Source organism: Triticum aestivum, chromosome 2A (genome assembly GCF_018294505.1).
Source record: "Triticum aestivum cultivar Chinese Spring chromosome 2A, IWGSC CS RefSeq v2.1, whole genome shotgun sequence".
Taxonomy (NCBI): Eukaryota; Viridiplantae; Streptophyta; class Magnoliopsida; order Poales; family Poaceae; genus Triticum; species Triticum aestivum.
The window spans coordinates 98,908,794-98,930,748 of record NC_057797.1 but is presented as its reverse complement, the minus strand read 5'-3'; the positions used below and the strand labels follow the sequence as shown (position 1 = coordinate 98,930,748).

Sequence of the window (21,955 nt, the reverse complement as noted above, 5' to 3'; positions counted from 1 at the left end):
CAGATCGTAGAAACTTTATTTTCTTGTTACGATGATTTTCAACTTCACTCTGAAATTCTTTGAACTTTTCAAATGTTTCAGACTTATGTTTCATTAAGTAGATATACCCATATCTGCTTAAGTCATCTGTGAAGGTGAGAAAATAACGATATCCGCCACGAGCCTCAATATTCATCGGACCACATACATCTGTATGTATGATTTCCAACAAATCTGTTGCTCTCTCCATAGTACCGGAGAACGGTGTTTTAGTCATCTTGCCCATGAGGCACGGTTCGCAAGTACCAAGTGATTCATAATCAAGTGGTTCCAAAAGTCCATCAGTATGGAGTTTCTTCATGCGCTTTATACCGATATGACCTAAACGGCAGTGCCACAAATAAGTTGCACTATCATTATCAACTCTGCATCTTTTGGCTTCAACATTATGAATATGTGTGTTACTACTATCGAGATTCATCAAAAATAGACCACTCTTCAAAGGTGCATGACCATAAAAGATATTACTCATATAAATAGAACAACCATTATTCTCTGATTTAAATGAATAACCGTCTCGCATTAAACAAGATCCAGATATAATGTTCATGCTCAACGCTGGCACCAAATAACAATTATTTAGGTCTAATACTAATCCCGAAGGTAGATGTAGAGGTAGCGTGCCGACCGCGATCACATCGACTTTGGAACCATTTCCTACGTGCATCGTCACCTCGTCCTTTGCCAGTGTTCGCTTAATCCGTAGTCCCTGTTTCGAGTTGCAAATATTAGCAACAGAACCAGTATCAAATACCCAGGTGCTACTGCGAGCTCTAGTAAGGTACACATCAATAACATGTATATCACATATACCTTTGTTCACCTTGCCATCCTTCTTATCCGCCAAATACTTGGGGCAGTTCCGCTTCCAGTGACCAGTCTGCTTGCAGTAGAAGCACTCAGTTTCAGGCTTAGGTCCAGACTTGGGTTTCTTCTCTTGAGCAGCAACTTGCTTGCTGTTCTTCTTGAAGTTCCCCTTCTTCTTCCCTTTGCCCTTTTTCTTGAAACTAGTGGTCTTGTTGACCATCAACACTTGATGCTCCTTTTTGATTTCTACCTCCGCAGCTTTCAGCATTGCGAAGAGCTCGGGAATAGTCTTATTCATCCCTTGCATATTATAGTTCATCACGAAGCTCTTGTAGCTTGGTGGCAGTGATTGGAGAATTCTGTCAATGACGCAATCATCTGGAAGATTAACTCCCATCTGAATCAAGTGATTATTATACCCAGACATTTTGAGTATATGCTCACTGACAGAACTGTTCTCCTCCATCTTGCAGCTATAGAACTTATTGGAGACTTCATATCTCTCAATCCGGGCATTTGCTTGAAATATTAACTTCAACTCCTGGAACATCTCATATGCTCCATGACGTTCAAAACGTCGTTGAAGTCCCGATTCTAAGCCGTAAAGCATGGCACACTGAACTATCGAGTAGTCATCAGCTTTGCTCTGCCAGACGTTCATAACATCTGGTGTTGCTCCAGCAGCAGGCCTGGCACCCAGCGGTGCTTCCAGGACGTAATTCTTCTGTGCAGCAATGAGGATAATCCTCAAGTTACGGACCCAGTCCGTGTAATTGCTACCATCATCTTTCAACTTTGCTTTCTCAAGGAACGCATTAAAATTCAACGGAACAATAGCACGGGCCATCTATCTACAATCAAACATACATAAGCAAGATACTATCAGGTAATAAGTTCATGATAAATTTAAGTTCAATTAATCAAATTACTTAAAGAACTCCCACTTAGATAGACATCCCTCTAATCCTCTAAGTGATCACGTGATCCAAATCAACTAAACCATAACCGATCATCATGTGAAATGGAGTAGTTTTCAATGGTGAACATCGCTATGTTGATCATATCTACTATATGATTCACGCTTGATCTTTCGATCTCAGTGTTCCGAGGCCATATCTGCATATGCTAGGCTCGTCAAGTTTGACCTGAGTATTCTGCGTGTGCAAAACTGGCTTGCACCCGTTGTAGATGGACGTAGAGCTTATCACACCCGATCATCACATGGTGTCTGGGCACGACGAACTTTGGCAACGGTGCATACTCAAGGAGAACACTTTTATCTTGATAATTTAGTGAGAGATCATCTTATAATGCTACCGTCAATCAAAGCAAGATAAGATGCATAAAAGATAAACATCACATGCAATCAATATAAGTGATATGATATGACCATCATCATCTTGTGCCTGTGATCTCCATCTCCGAGGCACCGTCATGATCACCATCGTCACCGGCATGACACCTTGATCTCCATTGTAGCATCGTTGTTGTCTCACTAATCTTATGCTTCCACGACTATCGCTACCGCTTAGTGATAAAGTAAAGCATTACAGCGCGATTGCATTGCATACAATAAAGCGACAACCATATGGCTCCTGCCAGTTGCCGATAACTCGGTTACAACACATGATCATCTCATACAATAAAATTTAGCATCATGTCTTGACCATATCACATCACAACATGCCCTGCAAAAACAAGTTAGACGTCCTCTACTTTGTTGTTGCAAGTTTTACGTGGCTGCTACGGGCTTAAGCAAGAACCAGTCTTACCTACGCATCAAAACCACAACGATAGTTTGTCAAGTTGGTGTTGTTTTAACCTTCGCAAGGACCAGGCATAGCCACACAGGTTCGACTAAAGTTGGAGAAACTGTCACCCGCAAGCCACCTATGTGCAAAGCACGTCGGGAGAACCGGTCTCGCGTAAGCGTACGCGTAATGTCGGTTTGGGCCGCTTCGTCCAACAATACCGCCGAACCAAAGTATGACATGCTGGTAAGCAGTATGACTTATATCACCCACAACACACTTGTGTTCTACTCGTGCATATAACATCGACATATAAAACCTAGGCTCTGATACCACTGTTGGGGAACGTAGTAATTTCAAAAAATTTCCTACGCACACGCAAGATCATGGTGATGCATAGCAACGAGAGGGGAGAGTGTGATCTTCGTACCCTTGTAGATCGACACGGAAGTGTTAGGTTGATGTAGTCATACGTCTCCACGGCCCGACCGATCAAGCACCGAAACTACGGCACCTCCGAGTTCTAGCACACATTCAGCTCAATGACAATCCCCGGACTCCGATCCAGAAAAGTGTCGGGGAAGAGTTCCGTCAGCACGACGGAGTGGTGACGATCATGATGTACTACCGTCGCAGGGCTTCGCCTAAGCACCGCTACAATATTATCAAGGATTATGGTGGAAGGGGGCACCGCACACGGTTAAGAATATGATCACGTGGATCAACTTGTGTCTCTAGGGGTGCCCCTGCCTCCGTATATAAAGGTTCAAGAGGGGGAGGCCGGCCGGCCATCATAGGGCGCGCCAGGAGGAGTCCTACTCCCTCCGGGAGTAGGACTTCCCCCCAATCCTAGTTGGAATAGGATTCGCGAGGTGGGAACAGAGAGAGAGAAGGAGGGGGGCGCCGGCCCCCTCTCTCGTTGTCCTATTCGGACTAGGGGGGAGGGGGGCGCGGCCCAGCCCTGGCTGCCTCTCCTCTTCTTCCACTAAGGCCCATTAAGGCCCATGTACCTCCCGGGGGGTTCCGATAACCTCCCGGTTTTCCGGTAAAATCCCCATTTCACCCGGAACACTTCCGATATCCAAATATAGGCTTCCAATATATCAATCTTTATGTCTCGACCATTTCGAGACTCCTCGTCATGTCCGTGATCACATCCGGGACTCCGAACAAACTTCGGTACATTAAAATGCATAAACTCATAATATAACCGTCATCGTAACCTTAAGCGTGCGGACCCTACGGGTTCGAGAACAATGTAGACATGACCGAGACACGTCTCCGGTCAGTAACCAATAGCGGAACCTGGATGCTCATATTGGTTCCTACATATTCTATGAAGATCTTTTATCGGTCAGAACGCATAACAACATACGTTGTTCCCTTTGTCATCGGTATGTTACTTGCCTGAGATTCGATCGTCGGTATCCAATACCTAGTTCAATCTTGCTACCGGCAAGTCTCTTTACTCGTTCCGTAATACATCATCCCGTAACTAACTCATTAGTTGCAATGCTTGCAAGGCTTAAGTGATGTGCATTACCGAGAGGGCCCAGAGATACCTCTCCGACGATCGGAGTGACAAATCCTAATCTCGAAATACGTCAACCCAACATGTACCTTTGGAGACACCTGTAGAGCACCTTTATAATCACCCAGTTACGTTGTGACGTTTGGTAGCACACAAAGTGTTCCTCCGGCACACGGGAGTTACATAATGTCATAGTCATAGGAACATGTATAAGTCATGAAGAAAGCAATAGCAACATACTAAACGATCGGGTGCTAAGCTAATGGAATGGGTCATGTCAATCAGATCATTCAACTAATGATGTGATCCTGTTAATCAAATGACAACTCTTTGTCCATGGTTAGGAAACATAACCATCTTTGATTAACGAGCTAGTCAAGTATAGGCATACTAGTGACACTCTGTTTGTCTATGTATTCACACATGTATTATGTTTCAGGTTAATACAATTCTAGCATGAATAATAAACTTTTATCATGATATAAGGAAATAAATAATAACTTTATTATTGCCTCTAGGGCATATTTCCTTCAGCGCTCAGTCCGACGAACAAGGCAATCGGACTATAATGCGTGAACACTCTCACTTAGCCATAGAATTCTATAATTTTAAATTTCGGCGAAGCCCCTGGTATTCGGAAGACCGAGTTCGGGGCGCTATCCACGCCTTGGCCAGACAGAGCTGGCTTCTCGCTCTAAGCGGCATAAGTCGTTAGGGACTCGGAAAACCTCTCGAACAGCGACCAGCTCTCGCTTCATCATGACAGTCAGTTTTAGCTTTCTCCACTGAGGTGCTCGACCCAGCTCAACTGAGGCACAATCACAGTGGTTCTCCTAGTGCTACCTTAGCCGATATAGCGGAACGTAAGGCACCAAAACATAGGAGCCGGGCAAACCCAACTATTGACCCAAGACATGATTCGGAGCCGATGCATATAATGCTATAAGTTCGGGGTGCCGCACTTGTTAAAGTGTTCGGACTTCTCACACCATATTGAGGGGTACTAAAGCCCCTGGCGTATTTTGGCCGTACCAAAGTGTACGGGTGCAATATGTCGTTAAGGAACATATATTAAAAAAAGAGTAATGCAAAAATAGACAAAAGCTATCCACTGTTTATTAAAGAGGGCTGCGATCAAAGCAGAACGATACAAATAATACGATAAGCAAAAGGTTGGACTATTTAACGTGTCCGTTCCAGGGGCAAGCTGCAGAATAGTATGCGAAACAGGTATACTGCTCGTGATAGAGACCACCTGGGAGTTCTGTAATGCGGCTTGTCTTGTCTGCTTCCCTGTTTCTTGCATCGTTTGTTCCGCAATTGAACTGCCAAACGGGCCTTCCGAAGAGTGGAGTCCTGAAAGTAAGAGAAAATTAAAAAATCGGCAGCCCCTGGTGCGGTTTAAGCCGTGTTTCGGGCGTGCCGTGATGGTGCCCATCCCCCTGTACCCATGGTATTTCTAGAGCGTAGTTATGTACACGAAGTACTGGTATCGCATTTTTGCGAGGGCTGGGGTTGGGGCCGCATTGCTACGCCTGTTCGGATCGTGCCAGGCGGTCTTGTTGTAGGTTACTCCGGGCGCGCTTGACGGTGTCCGGTTGTTTAATGGCCGGACTGGAGAACTGCCTGGAGTGGCTGCTTTGTACTTCTGCTACAAGGGCCGCCGTGTGCTAGCTCCTCCGTTCGGAGGGAGCGTTCGGTGTTTCCATTGACCGTAATTACTCCTCGAGGACCTGGCATTTTGAGCTTAAGGTATGCGTAGTGCAGTACCGCATGGAACTTGGCGAATGCGGTTCGCCCGAGCAGTGCGTGATAGCCACTGCGGAATGGGACTATGTCAAAGATTAACTCCTCGCTTCGGAAATTATCCGGAGATCCGAAGACCACTTCAAGTGTGACTGAGCCTGTACAGTTGGCCTCTACACCTGGTATTACGCCTTTAAAGGTCGTTTTGGTGGGCCTAATCCTCGAGGGATCTATGCCTGTTTTCCGCACTGTATCCTGGTAAAGCAGGTTCAGGCTGCTGCCGCCGTCCATAAGGACTCTAGTGAGATGAAATCCGTCAATAATTGGGTCTAGAACCAATGCGGCGAATCCTCCATGACAGATGCTAGTGGGATGGTCCCTTCGATCAAAGGTAATCGGGCAGGAGGACCATGGGTTGAACTTTGGGGCGACTAGCTCTACCGTGTATACATCCCTTAACGCGCGCTTCCGCTCCCTTTTGGGGACGTGGGTTGCGTATATCATGTTCACCGTCCGCACTTGTGGGGGAAAACCCTTCTGTCCACTGTTGTTCGGCGGCTAGGGCTCCTCGTCGTCATCGCTATGCAGCCCCTTGTCTTCATTTTCAGCGTTTAACTTGCCTGCCTGCTTGAACACCCAACAATCCCTGTTGGTGTGATTGGCCGGCTTTTCGGGGGTGCCATGTATCTGGCACAAGCGGTCGAGTATTCGGTCCAAACTGGACGGGCCCCTAGGATTCCTTTTGAATGGCTTTTTCTGCTGACCGGATTTAGAGCCTCTAAATCCGGCATTAACTGCCGTATCCTCGGCATTGTCGCTGTTAATGCGGCGCTTCTGCTTGTTGCAACGCGACCTGCCACTACTGTCCCTGGTATCCGAATTACCAGGGTTCTTGGTCATATTGTTGCTACGAGCAAGCCAGCTGTCTTCTCCCGCGCAAAAGCGGGTCATGAGTGTCGTGAGTGCTGCCATAGACTTCGGCTTTTCCTGTCCAAGGTGCCGGGTAAGCCACTCGTCACGGATATTGTGCTTGAAGGCTGCTAGGGCCTCAGCGTCCGGACAGTCGACTATTTGATTTTTCTTTGTTAGGAACCGTGTCCAGAATTGCCTGGCCGATTCCTCTGACTGTTGAATTACGTGACTTAGGTCATCGGCGTCTGGGGGTCGCACATAAGTGCCCTAGAAATTGTCAAGGAATGCGGCTTCCAGGTCCTCCCAACAACTGATTGATCCTATTGGCAAGTTGTTAAGCCAATGTCGAGCTGGTCCTTTAAGCTTGAGTGGGAGGTATTTGATGGCGTGGAAATCATCGCCGCGGGCCATGTGGATATGAAGGAGATAATCCTCGATCCATTCCGCAAGATCTGTTGTGCCATCATATGATTCGATATTTACGGGTCTGAAACCCTCGGGGATTTGATGATCCATTATTTCGTCTGTGAAGCATCATGGGTGTCCGGCGCCTCTGTACTGGGCTATATCACGACGTAGCTCCAATGAGCTTTGTCTACTTCTCGAGCCGTGGGGCGCCCACGCGATCCGTAGATCGATCTTGTTTGCCTTGCCTTGTCCTCCAACATATCTCGTAAGTCCGGCGCATATTCCCGTGCCTTGGTACGGGGTGCGGCTTGAGTGGAGGGCCGAGAGGCCTCTCTGTCGCGGCCATGAGGTGGTCGGTCGGCCGCATTAAGTGCTTCCTCCTCTAATCGGGGTAGCATCCTGCGCTTTGGGTAGCTCTTGAAGGGGCGTTCGAGTTTATGCTCTTCGGCCGCAAGGACTTCAGTCCATCTGTCGACTAGCAAATCTTGATCAGCTCTAAGCTGTTGCTGTTTTTTCTTGAGGCTTCTTGCCGTGGCCATAAGCCTACGTTGAAAACGCTCTTGCTCAACGGGATCCTCTGGCACGACGAATTCGTCGTCGTCGAGGCTTGCCTCGTCTTCGGAGGGAGGCATATAATTATCGTTCTCGACCTCTCTGTCTGCCGCTCTCTCATGAGGGCTGGTTTCTCCATCCTCCTGTGCTAAATCTTGCTGGAGGGGGTTTTCTTCAACACTTTTCGGAGTATTACTATCTCCCGTGCTGGAATCACCGTATTTGTTTTGGCGGGATTTTGAGCGGCGCCGCTGACGTCGGCGCTTAGGATGTTTCTTGGAGGGGTCATCCTCCGCTGTTCCATCGCCATCTCCTTCTTTTGGGGTGTCCACCATGTATATGTCATATGACGAGGTGGCTTTCCAGGGCCTGATAGGCGCTGGTTCTTCATCGTCTCCTTCATCAGCGTCCATACCGTCGATGTCTTCGGAGTCGAAGTCGAGCATGTCAGTTAAGTCATCGACAGTGGCTACAAAGTGGGTGGTGGGTGGGCTTGGAATTTCTTCATCGTCCGAATCCCAACCTTGCTGACCGTAGTCCGGCCAGGGCTCTCCTGATAAAGAGAGAGACTTCAGTGTCTTCAGAATATCGCCGAAAGGCGAGTGCTGAAAGATGTCCGCGGCAGTAAACTCCATAATCGGCGTTCAATCGGCAGGGGCGCGGAGGGTTCGCAGTCTGGAGAGGAGTCCAGCTCCTTGGAGTCACGAGTCTCGCAGAGTGCGGGGCTGGTGTTCGGCGGCAGAGCTAGATCATGCTCGTCGTGATAGTGCGGCGCGCTCAGCAGTGGCTCGAATCCGTCGAAGATCAAGTCCCGGCGGATGTCAGCCGTGTAGTTTAAACTTCCAAATTTGACCTGATGGCCAGGGGCAGAGCTTTTGATCTGCTCCAGATGGCCAAGTGAATTGGCCCATAGTGCGAAGCCGCTGAAGACGAAGATCTGTCCGGGGAGGAAGGTCTCACCCTGGACTGCATCGCCATTGATGATCGTAGGAGCCATCAAGCCTGACGGTGACGACACAGAGGAACTCTCAATGAAAGCACCAATGTCGGTGTCAAAACCGGCGGATCTCGGGTAGGGGGTCCCGAACTATGCGTCTAGGACGGATGGTAACAGGAGGCAAGGGACACGAAGTTTTACCCAGGTTCGGGCCCTCTCGATGGAGGTAAAACCCTATGTCCTGCTTGATTAATATTGATGATATGGGTAGTACAAGAGTAGATCTACCACGAGATCGAAGAGGCTAAACCCTAGAAGCTAGCCTATGGTATGATTGTTGTTGTGTATGTTGTCCTACGGACTAAAACCCTCCGGTTTATATAGACACCGGAGAGGGTTAGGGTTACACAAAGTCGGTTACAAGGTAGGAGATCTACATATCCATATCGCCAAGCTTGCCTTCCACGCCAAGGAAAGTCCCTTCCGGACACGGGACGAAGTCTTCAATCTTGTATCTTCATAGTCTAGGAGTCGGCCGAAGGTATAGTCCGGCTATCCGAACACCCCCTAATCCAGGACTCCCTCACCACCCTTTAGTACCGGTTGGAGCCACGAACCGGTACTAAAGGGGGCCGCTTTCCGCCGCTTGGCCTGGCCAAAATTGGCCTTTAGTACCGATTGGTGGCTCCAACCAGTACTAAAGGCCCCTGCTATATATAGCACTTGCGAAAATTTCAGTTTCATCTCCCATCTCCAACCTCTCTCCCGTCCCGTGCGCGCCCTCGCCCTCGCCGCCCTGCCGCTCGCCGTCGCCCCCGCCGCCCGCCGTCGCCGTCTCCCCCCCGCCGCCAGTACGCCGCTGCCCTCACACACACACACACACGCGCGCGCACACACACACACATTTTTTAACTTATTTTCTATTTTATGTTTTTTAGATTAATGCATGTCAAATTGTTAATTAGATGATCGAATTAGATGAATTACCTAGATAAGAATGTTAGAATGTTAATGTTAGATGAATTAGATAGAAAAGATAAAAATTAATGTCAATTGTTAGATGAATTAGCTAGATATTAATTAGGTATATGAGATTATTTGAACTAGTTGAATTAATATAACTAGTTTATTTTTAGTTAATGCTTAGTTGAACTAGCTAGTTGAATTAGAACTAGTTTATTTTTAGTAAGAAAAATTTAGGTATGTGAGATTTGATGATCTAATTAAAATATTACTATATATAACTGCTTTATATATTTTAATAAGAAAATTAATAGAACTAGATTATTTTTAATAAACTGTTAGTTGAATTAGTTGAATTAATAAAATTAGTTTATTTTTAATAAGAAAATTTAGGTATCTGAGATTTGATGATCTAATTAAAATATTACTAGTAAGTGTTTAATGTTTATATGCTTAGTTGACTTAGTTCAATGAATATAACTAGTTTATTTAGTTGAATTAATAGAACTAGTAAGTGTTTAATGTTTCACATATATATAAACATATGTTAGATGTTAATGTAAAATGTTAGATGAATTAGATAGAAATTATATGTTAGATATATATTTAATTTAGTTATATGAGATTTGATCATCTAATTAAAATTTTACGATATAGAACTGGCTACTTTATTTTTAGTAAGAAAATTAATATAACTAGTTTAGTTGTATTAGTTGAATTAATTAGTTGTACTAGTTAGTTGAATTAGTTGATGTACTTTATTTAGGTATATTTTTAGTAAGTGCTTAGTTGAATTAGTTTAATTAATTAGTTGATCTAGTTGAATTAATAGAACTAGTTGAATTAGTTGAATTAACAGAATTAATAAGTGTTTAATATTTCACCTATGAACATAGGAATGTCGTCTGACGATGAACACGGTTTCATTATGTGTGAATACTGCGAAGACCAGCGCGGCCTGTGCGACAGAAATTTTCTGGTTGATGATAGGCACTTCAGCATCAAGCTGGATGAGAACTTCGAAGTGGATACAGTCAGTCACAACGACAATTCTTTTTTCTAATTAAGCATGACTTATGCTTCATTTGCTTCAACTTATAATTTTAATTTTTCACTATTCTATTAGCGTATCCCCTGTCATGCCAGAATTTTTGTCTTGGATAAGATATGTTTCAGTCCTAACAAAACTATGGAGGTAAAAAAAGTTTACTTGAAGACCGAGCATGGTTATACCTTCAACGTCAAATTATACAATGCAGACACATACACCTATTTTGAATGCAAAACTTGGCAAGCACTATGCATGGCTTATGCATTTGAGCCTGATATGGTTATCACCTTTGATATTCGTCCGGGAGATGATATTGAAGGTAATAGAGATATCTGGGTGAATGTGCAGACGCCTCCAATTCTAACATTATGTGAGTTTCTCAACCATATTTATGCCTTACATATTGTTTATTCAAAAATAGTTGACAAGTAATTTTTATTGACAACTTATTTCCATTCAAGCAAACATGTCTGGCGCTTGGTAAACAGGACCGTCCACTGTCCCGGGGCTGAACTAAACTGCGAGTAGACAAGTCATTATGTTTCATGGCTTGAGAATCTTGATGTTGTCAAGATAAATTATTTTCCTGAATTTGAAAATCTTAGTACTCAAAACGTGCGATCAATAGTGATCGTATTGAACTACGGTCACATCTATTTAGGAAAGATGGTATGATTTTTACCATTTATCCTGAGTGCATCATTTGCATATATACATTATTTTTCAAGCTAAACTTTCATTGCTAAGTATATAACTATACGATGTTCTTGAACAGGGACTCCCGATGACAGTTGTGCCTTAGTGGATCGAGACTAAAGATCGCATGCCAGTGGTTAGCTTGCGGCCAAGACATCCTACATAGCACATGAGTGCATTTAGGATTTCTAAAAGCGAGGAATGCTTAATAGTGAAAGATTGGAGCAAAATTGTTAATGATCGCAGAGAAGTACTAGGGGGCAGCAACCAGAAGCGCAACCCACGATTAGGAGACAGGTTCATCTGCATGCTCCAATATGATGAATCAGGAGAGCTATATATGTTCTATGCTATTTTACCTGAGAGAGAGCAGCATGAGTGATTAACTAGTTCATGCTCTTAGTACTTGTCCTCTCATGTTCGTGTTCTTCATCCTGAACTTAATATCAAAGAGTGATTTGCTTTTTTGATGTTATGAACGCTTATAATATCATGACCATGTTGAACTCGATGATATCGTTGCTTCTGGTATAAGTGAATGTTTCTTCTTTAAGTTAGTGTTGGTGGTGATTAGATAGTGGTAATGACTATGATGATTAAATAGTGGTAATGACGACTATGATGATTTTTAGCTAGCTAGTATATAATGTTGTTGGTGATGATATGATGCAATAGTTTTTATATTAATATGATGATGATGATATTGATGAATTATTATATCATTTATGAAAGAAACCGCAGATTAGTTTCAACTAGATGGATCCTAGCTAAGTGATAGTGATCAAGGTAATATGAATATGGCATATACTTGATCACGTGATCAAGTAATATGGATATGGCATATACTTGATCACTTAGCTGCCAGGATCCACATGCATCCAGTTGAAACTAATTTGAGGTACTTTCACTTAATGATTTAATAACTCATTATAATGTAAAACAATCATTAAATTGAATTGAAAACACAAAATTAAAAGAAACATAAAAAAACACCCTAAACATTCAGTACCGGTTGGTGTTACCAACCGGTACTAATGATCTACCCGCACCCGGGGCCAGGCTCGTGCCACGTGGTGGCACTTTAGCGCTGGTTAGTGCCGAACGGGGGGGGGGGGGGCCTTAGTCCCCACTCTTTAATGCCGGTTGTAGAACCGACGCTAAAGGGCCTTACGAACTGGCGCTAAAGCCCGGTTCTGCACTAGTGATTTCGAGATTTGAGCTTTTTTCATTTTAATTTTTGTACAACACTCTGGATGCTCGGTACTTAGTACTTAATGGTATATGGTTGTGTGCACCGTCTGATGCTGAGGTTCGGTAGACCCTCTTTTTAAAAGAAAATTAGTCAACATACAAGGCATTCTTACCGTAATACAAACTATATATCAAAATGTAAGCCATTTTTTGATTTTGTATAGGGCATAAAAAACGTCTTACATTTTGTTTAAAGGGAGTATGTGTTAGTTTATGCCCACAGGAGGTCGTTCTCCTATTCTAATGTGTCCTATATGCCTATTAATCACTTGGAGTTTAAAGCTTAATACATGCCAAGGAAAAAAGAATTAGAACACAGGAAACATGCAGACGCTCATACATACGCACATACACTGACTCATAGTCATATGAACACATGCACGCACACTCTATCCCTACAAACACCTCCGAGAAACTAAGTCAACACATCATCTTGAGATTGACTAAGCCGGCACTCACACCTTTGTAGTCGACGAAGACGTTTTCTCTCGTTGAACGCATATTACTGAAAGCGCTGAAATAAATTCAAAAAAATACGAGCACCATTGTCAAATCTAGGACTACATGTCAAACTATTAACGGACTTGTTTGCATAACGGATACTAACCAACAACCGGTTGTTGCCCATTCGCCCGCTCAAAACAAAAAAAAAATCTCCCAGTGGGCATCGTAACATGTTAAGAACTTGTTCATCGTACATCACGCCGCAGCATTGTTGTACAGCACAGTTGGAATCCTGGTTGAACACATGCATGGAATTATTGTTCCAAAAAAGTCTTCGCCTCCTTCCACTGGCATTACAGTGTGTTGATATAAACTTGTCTTACTACGCTACCTACCTTCCCATGAATCACTCCCGAGCAACTCAGAAGCTCCGTCGGCGCAGCCCGGATCGATGAGTTGTTCATGTTCATCCATGTGCCCAGTTGACATTGAACTACAACGATATACTAATTAAAGAAGCTGTACACATGTATAGCGGCCGAAGCAACAATTCGTGCCTGGTACATTCCTCGAACTACCTCACAGAGCCCATCTATAAGTAGACGGCCGCAACAGCGTCAGGAGGCACAGAGGCCGAAGCGCAGGCAGTTTCAAGCACCGAACCTGCAGACATGGCAAACCTCGCCGTTGCCATCTTGCTTGCATCGCTCGGAGCCGTGGCTACTGCTCAAAAAACCTCCGCGCCGGCGGCAATGCCAGCCTACCAAGGCTCCTACCCAAGCTACGCTAGTCCGCCCGTAGCCGAAATGCCAGCCTATCAAGGTTCCTATCCAAGCCACATTAGCTCCCCAGCTGCTAGCCCGAGCTACACCTTCCCGGCACCAAGCCCGCCAAGCATGGCCGCACCTACTGCTAGTCCACCGAGCCCGACCCCTTCTCCGTCTGCGGGACGACGGAGGCTGCGTGTCGGCTTCTACAGGCGCTCGTGCCCACGGGCGGAGAACATCGTCAGGGAGGCCGTGAGGAACGCCACGTCCAAGAACCCTGGCCTGGGCGCTGGGATAATTCGGATGCACTTCCACGACTGCTTCGTCCAGGTACAGTTAAAATTTTGAAAATCCATCTATGCATGTGGTAATACTGCAGAATATTTTTTTTTAGAGAAAAGGCCAAGGCCCGACTTTATAGATAAAGCCACCAGGCGGCGTCACGGATACCACGGGTTCACAGAAAAACATAACCACACAGAGGAGTTTAAGAGAAACCTAAGCAAGCATGATACAGGCAACTGCCATACACAGCGCGCAGGCCGGGGATGAGAAAGACCAAATGTCCGCAAACGACAGCACCAAATTATACGGCAGGGTTCGTCCTGGATATCTGAGAAGTTGAAGCCCGAATTTTGTTGATGAGCAGGTCCAGGGCGTCCCGATCAGGCTCCTTAGTCAATGATCTCCACTGCTGCAAGAATATACATGATTTGAATAGAACATCAGCAGGTTTAGATGGGAAGGTGAGCTCAATAGTAAATTTGTTTCTAATATTCCATAAGGCCCAGCATAAGGCTCCCAAGCCAACCCAAAATACCCTCTTGGTGACCCCGACCAAAGTTTTAGCTAGAGTTCTAATATCAGAAAAAGAGTAGGGATTTCAAGAAACCCGAAGCCAAGATCTGACGCAAGACCAAACTAATTTGGCAAGTACACAGTTGAAAAAGATGTGGTCGGAATTTTCCAAAGCCCCACACAGGTTACAGAATTCAGAGCCCGGCCCATTGCGTTTTCTGATCTGATCAGCAGTAGGGAGGCGACCACGAAAGGCCTGCCAGAGGAAAATCTTAATTTTCGGAGGAACCCTTGATTTCCAGACACAAGAGAATCTAGCCGAGGGGGTACCACCAATGAGACTAGAATACAACGACTTAACAGAAAATTTACCAGAGGCCGAAAGTGGCCAAACCACCGAGTCAGCCGACTCCGAGAGCACGGGGAAGAGGGCAGAGAGGCTTTGCCAATCTTCCAACTCTTCAGGAGACAGAGCCCGACGGAAAGCCAAATCATCCCAATTATTAGCAGACAGCTCCGCGATGGAGATCTGCGGATTGGGACAATAAGAAAACAAAACCTCGTGAATGTGATTAGTACGCAAGGCATAAAACCTCGTGAATGTTTTCTTAAAGAAATGTTAATGGTGATTGCTAAAATCGTATTGCTGGATAGAATACTGCTAGTGGTAAGCATGCTCCGATTAATTCAGATGTCAGATAAATATTTTATTTCTTCTTGGTATGTACAGACATGTTTCTAGCATTTTGTCGGTGTGATGCCAGGTGTTGATTAACATGTGTGTGCGCGCCCGACGTTTTCTTACAGGGTTGCGACGCTTCCGTCCTGCTCGACCCGACAGCGGCCAACCCGCAGCCGGAGAAGCTCAGCCCACCCAACTTCCCAAGCCTGCGTGGCTTCGAAGTGATCGACGCTGCCAAAGAGGCGCTCGAGAAGGTTTGCCCCGGGAGGGTCTCCTGCGCCGACATTATCGCCTTTGCCGCCCGAGACGCTTCCTTCTTCCTCAGCCGTGCAAGGATCAACTTTAGGATGCCGGCAGGGCGCCTGGACGGGCGCGTGTCCCTCTCCAGTGAGGCGCTCGATTTCCTTCCGCCACCGTTCTTCAACCTCTCGCAGCTCGTCGACAATTTCAGGGCCAAGAACCTCGACGAGGATGACCTCGTGGTGCTCTCCGGCGCGCACACCATCGGCGTGTCCCACTGCTCGTCCTTCACCGACCGCCTCCCGCCGAACCCCTCGGACATGAACCCGGCATTCGCCACCCTGCTGCAGAGCAAGTGTCCGGTGAGTCCCAACTTCACGAACGACCCAACAGTGGTGCAGGACATTGTGACGCCTAACCGGTTGGACACCCGGTACTACACCAATGTGCTCAAGCGCAACGTGCTCTTCACCTCCGACGCGGCACTCTTGTCGTCCCGGCGGACAGCCAGGAAGGTGGCGGAGAACGCACTTATCCCAAGGAGGTGGGAGAGCAAGTTCGCCAGGGCGATGGTGAAGATGGCGGCCATCGAGCTCAAGACCGCTGCAAATGGGGAGATCAGGAAGATGTGCAGGGTCGTCAACAACTAGGATTGCCAGCCACTTGTAGTTAAAACCAAGCGTGCACACTGTTTAGGTTTTCCCACCAGTTTATTTTGGAGCATCCGTCCTTGTTGATTCCCTGCATTTTGGTTCCTTGGTTAAGTTATAAGTAGAAGCATGTTATTGTTCCATTCTTTGGTCAAATTAAATAGCTGGCTCAATTATACTTGATCATATTACTTCTCAAATGAAGTTTGTTTTTTAGCTCATCATGTTACCGATTTTGCTCTGTGTTTTAATTTCATGGTCACTCATGAATCTTGACCATGCGCATCACACTCCACGCCGAGACCTGTACTACTTTCCACACAATCTCTCTTGTTTCTCACACAAAACCCAATACGCTCTGTACACTCAATGCATAATCCGGCTGTAAACTATTCGCAGATGTATCACCTTGATACAACGTATTGAAACTGAAAAAAGTACCAACTCACCTTGATGCCAGGTCTTGAAAGTTGTCATAAAAAACGTTATATTTGCTATGAGCAAACTTCGAATGTTTGGGATTTATCGGGGTCTTTTCTTTATTACTTTTGCATTTTTTAAATTTCTTTATAGTTTTGCAATACACGGTGATCTTTTTTTTAATATAGAGTGAACATTTTTTAAATACCCACTGAACTTTTTTAGTATACGGTGAACATTTTCTGAATACATACTGAACATTTTATTAATATACGATGAACATCTTTGATAAATTGAAAAATTATTCATATAGGATGAACTTTTTTAATAATATGATGAACATTTTTTAGTTTTTCAGTACACATTGATTTTTTTTAATATACACTGAACTTTTTGTAATATACTAAACTTTTTCATAAAACACATAGTAAACAATTTTCTAATAGTTTTAATAGGGTTATAAAATATCTATCTCCTAAAAGTCAACGTCCATTTTTGGTGAAAACCTAAATAAAAAACCAAAGAGAAAAAATATATATAACTGCTCATAGGGCAAAGTGGGCTTCAGAGGCCACCCCTCCATAAAAAACCAGATACCAAAGCACGGCTCGACAAAAACAGAAAGTGCCATGGTAGTTGATGCACGGAGGCGAGAGCTCCTATTTGCCGCCCTTGGTCGGCAAATTGTTGAGCCTTTGCCGAAGGCATATATGTGAGTGGGCCCGCCCATTTGGACCCAATAGTGGTGCAGGACATTGTGACGCCCAACCGGTTGGACACTCGGTACTACACCAATGTGCTCAAATGCAACGTGCTCTTCACCTCCAATGCGGCACCCTTGTTGTCCAGGAGGACAGCCAGGAAGGTGGTGAAGAACACACTTATCCCAAGGAGGTGGGAGAGCAAGTTCGCCAGGCCCATGATAAAGATGGCGGCCATCGAGCTCAAGACCAACGCCAATGCGGAGATCAGGAAGATTTGCAGGGTCGTCAACAACTAGGATTACCAGCCTTGTACTCCCTTTGTTTCTTTTTTACTCCGCATAAAAGATTTGTCTGAAGTCAAAAAAATTAAGTTTGACCAGATTTATATAGTTTTGCAACATACGGTGAACATTTTTACCACTATATGATGAACATTTATAAAAATAGACAATGAACATTTTTAGTATATGGTAAACATTTTTCAAATACATATCAAACTTTTTTTGTTAATATATGATGAAATTTTTGTTATTAAATTGAAAAGTAATAATATAGGATGAACTTCTTAATTATATGAAGAATTTTTTAAAATACACGATTAAGATTTTTTAAATATATGTGAACTTTTTAATATACACTATTTTTTAATAAAACACATACTAAACGATTTTATAAGATATGTTTTATTATTTTTAATAGCTTTTCAAAATGAATAACTCCTGAAAAACATCTTCCTTTTTTGTGAAAAGTCGACTAAAATCCCGAAGAGAACAAAATAAAAAATCGCTCACGGGACAAAGTGGACCGGGCCATTTAGGTTGGCTTCGGTATTGGGAATACGCTCGGATCTTCTCCACTCACGGGACAAAGTCGACTCATGCCTCTTGATAGATTCAGAGTTGAAAAGGTGCTTCAAGATCAAGTCTGAATACGCTCGGATCTTCTCCACTGTAGTGCGAATCGGTGGTGCTCTTTTGGCATTTAGGGTATCGATGCCTGGATGTTGTTCGGCGGCCACGCCCCCATACAATCCACCCTGCGCGCAAAAAGGTCCAACAAAGTAATGCATCCGACCAAAAAGGCCGAACCTGATGTCCATGTGTATACTGTGGCCGAAGACCCTTGGCGGCCAAAATTGGTTTTTTGTTGGCTTTTCTCTTAAGAAGGAACGGAAGTTTCAAGCAAAATGTTTCATTCGGATTTGAACAATGCCACGCCCAATTGGATATGTAAAACATCTAGCACTACAATGCTATGGCAAATCTCACCTAAGTACAAATCAAACAACAAAGATGTATTGATACATCTTTTTGAGAAAGGCAGTGCAGGCCAGACAAACAGATATACAGCAGGCAGGAGAAAAATAATCAACAAATAAAACAGGATCTTCCCTTCAAAAAAGCAACCCGAGCAAAGAAGAACCCACGGATGGGAAACAATTCTTTACATCCAATCGAAAATGGGACAAAATGAGATCAAAATGTAGCTTTACAACCAATCGAAAATGGATAAAATGGGATCAAGTAGTAGTAGCTTTTGCGTATGTGCATTGCCAGCTAGTTGACGAGGCGGCAGTTCTTCCTGATCTCGCCGACGCCGCTGCCCTTGATTTCGATGTTGGCCATCTTCACCATCGCTTTGGCGAACTTCTTCTCCCACGACGCCGGGAACCTGGCGTTGGCGCGCACCATCCTCCCCGTGTCCTGCGAGGACAGCAGCGCGGCGTCGGACGTGAAGAGCACCCTGCGCGCGAGCACGTTCTTGTAGAACTGGTTGTCGAGCTTCCTGGGCGTCACGAAGTCCTGCACCACCGTGGGGTCGTTGGCGGCGGTGGGGCTGGCTGGGCACCGGCGGCGCAGGAGGCTGGCGAGCGGCGCGCCGATGTCGGACTGTGTGGCGAGGCGGTCGGGGACGAAGGAGGAGCAGTGGGAGCGGCCGATGGAGTGCGCCCCGGAGAGCACGACCATGTCCTCGGCGGAGAGGCCCTTGGCGGCGAAGCCGGAGACGAGGGTGCTGAGGTTGGAGGTCGGGCCGGGCAGGAAGAGGAGCGTGTCGTTGGCGATGGACCTGCGGCCGTCGAGGCGGCCGGCGGGGACGTGGAAGCTGACCCTGGCGTGGCTGAGGAGGTAGGACGCGTCGCGGGCCGCGAAGGCGACGACGTCGGCGCAGGAGACGACGCCGGGGCAGGCGCGCTCGAGGGCGGCCTTGGCGGCGTCGATGACCTCGAAGCCCCGGAGGCTGGGGTTGTTGGGCGCGCCCAGCTTCTCCGGCTGCGGGTTGGCCGGCGTCGGGTCCAGCAGCACGGAGGCGTCGCAGCCCTCGACGAAGCAGTCGTGGAAGAGCATGCGGATGATGCCGGCGCCGGAGCCGGCGTCGGCGCGCACGGCCTTCTTCACCTCGGCGCGCACGAGCGCCTCGGCCTTCGGGCACGTGCTTCGGTAGTAGCCCACCTCCAGGCCATGGCACGCCGCGGCTAGGAGCATGGCGCATGAGATCAGAATGGCAAGCTTAGCCATGGCTCCTAGCTAGTTTAGCTGATGGACCTGTGAGTGTAGGTGGAGATGGACCTCGAGAAGTGGCTGTGTGGACTGCTCATATGTGCAGATCCTATTTATAGATGGGAGGAAGTGAGCGATAAAGAGATATTCCATACGTAGAACATGGTTCCATGCCACCTCATAGATAAACCACTTGAGAGGGATCAAATGATTTTGTTAGTTGAGGGATTAAGTTGTTTGGTTTTAGGTCATTTTGCTTGTTTAATTTTCTTTCATGCATTGCCTTGGGAAAGCCAATAGGGCTGCTCATGAACTTGCTAAAAGAAGGCTGCGGGGAACCACCGAACCATGATGTTATCTGCCAGCATGATCCCCCAACCTTATTAATTGCTACGAAAATCCTACATCTACGAAGAGCTACGCGCCATTTACTTGAACTACCTAACAACTACCCCCCCCCCCCTCAATTTTCAAGGGGTGGGCCCGTCCTCCCCTTATCTCCAATCGTATTCATTCACCTGGTTCGTTACGTTAATTACGTAGAACTTTTTACGTAGCTCTAGCATTGCTCTAATTGCTACCCTTGTGGATAACTATTTTTACCGAATAATACACACCGACATTATGGCTTTCCCAAGAAAAAGGTTGTTCGGTTTTAGAACTGAGTGACCAAAAATTATCAGCGGTTAAATTAAGGGAGAGAAATGTTTAATTTCGCTTAAATTAAAGGCCAAAAATACTACCAACTAACTCATGTGATAAGGGAACCACGTCCCAGGCTCTGAGCCCCCCCCCCCCCCCCCCCCCCGCGCCGCTGGCCGCTCCGGCCGCGGCGGCCACCCAAAATCCGAGGCGCCTTTACTGCGCTCGCCGCCCATCCGGGTCTCCGCGGAGGCCATGCCGCGCTGCTCCACCCCGGTGCGGGATCTAGCTTCGCCTACAGGAAGCCTTGAAGGGAGCTCTCCAGAAAAGGGGGAGATCCATTCCCCGACCAGTGGTCCGTCCCAGGTGCCGGCGACCCCGTCCCCCCCTTCGCCGCGCGGTCTGAGGAGCCCTCCCCGCTCCCCTCGCAGATCTGGCGCCTGCGACCCCGAGGCTGGCTTCGGACCGGAGGACGGGGACGCGCCACCCCCGCCCGAGCGCCCCCGTCTCAAGTCCATTGTGGCACGTGATTCCTCCTTGCCATTTCCGGCCAGCGACGATATTGAAGAGGGCTGGATGCTCCATCAATCCCGCAAAAACAGGAGGGCCAGTAGAGATCCGATGGGCTCCAGCCAGCTCCAGAGCCACCGACGCCGACGCTCCATCCCCGACCGGCTCTCCTCTAAGGGCAGGGAGGCCTTTTTAAGTAGATTCAAAGGCCTCTGCTTCCGCTGTCTTAGTTCTGGACATCGTAGAATCGACTGCCACGACCCACTGCGCTGCATTATCTGCAAACTCCAAGGCCACTACGGCCGTGACTGCCCTGCAAATCCCCGCAACAAGGCTGCGCGCAAGCAGGGCGTGCGTCCGTGCACCCAGCACCGGCCGGTCCGCGAGCGCCTGATCTTCCCGCCGTCCCCGACCCTGCGGCCGGCCTGTCCGGTCGACGAGCGCCTCGCTATGGAGCCTGCACCCCTCATCGACCACAATCACCGCCCCCGCAACAGCCACAAGGTCATCGCGTCCTCGCCAGCCATCGAGCACCAGACGTTCCTGCTCCTCCAGCATGCCGTGGTCGTCACGGCGGTGGGCAGCACGGCGCATGCCGCCAGTCCGCTGTCCATCGGCCGCGCGCTCGAGAAGGAGTTCAAGATCCCACCACACCTTCTGTGCGTCACCAACCACGACCCCAAGGACTTCTTCATCTTCTTCACCATGCCGGCGCACAAGGATCTCGCTGTGCGGCAGGGCTCGCTGTCGGTGGATGGCGTGCCCTTCCTGCTGGAGCCCTGGCGTGAGGACGCGCATGCTGTCTGCCTCAAGTGGATGATGCATGTGCGTGTGGTCATCGGGAAGCTCCCCATGAACCTCTAGACGCTCGAGGGGGCGGGGAAGCCATTGGTGACAAGGTGATCATCGACCGCTTGGACAGCCGGACGCACGAGCGTGTCGACACCAAGCTCTTC

At 46.9% G+C, this 21,955-nt stretch overlaps 2 protein-coding genes across 2 annotated transcripts; one reads left to right on the top strand and one right to left on the bottom strand.

Annotated features, from left to right (window-relative positions):
- The first annotated feature begins 13,729 nt into the window (after nt 1–13,729).
- Nucleotides 13,730–16,449, top strand: LOC123184902 (peroxidase 2). Its single transcript, XM_044596941.1, has 2 exons — nt 13,730–14,185; nt 15,461–16,449. The coding sequence occupies exons 1-2, from the start codon at nt 13,760–13,762 to the stop codon at nt 16,223–16,225; spliced, it is 1,191 nt and encodes a 396-aa protein (XP_044452876.1). The 5' UTR covers nt 13,730–13,759; the 3' UTR covers nt 16,226–16,449.
- A 2,173-nt stretch (nt 16,450–18,622) lies between these two features.
- LOC123184901 (peroxidase 2-like) lies at nt 18,623–19,916 on the bottom strand. Its single transcript, XM_044596940.1, has one exon. It carries the CDS (start codon nt 19,863–19,865, stop codon nt 18,906–18,908), a length of 960 nt encoding a protein of 319 aa, XP_044452875.1. The 5' UTR covers nt 19,866–19,916; the 3' UTR covers nt 18,623–18,905.
- Nucleotides 19,917–21,955: the final 2,039 nt, after the last annotated feature.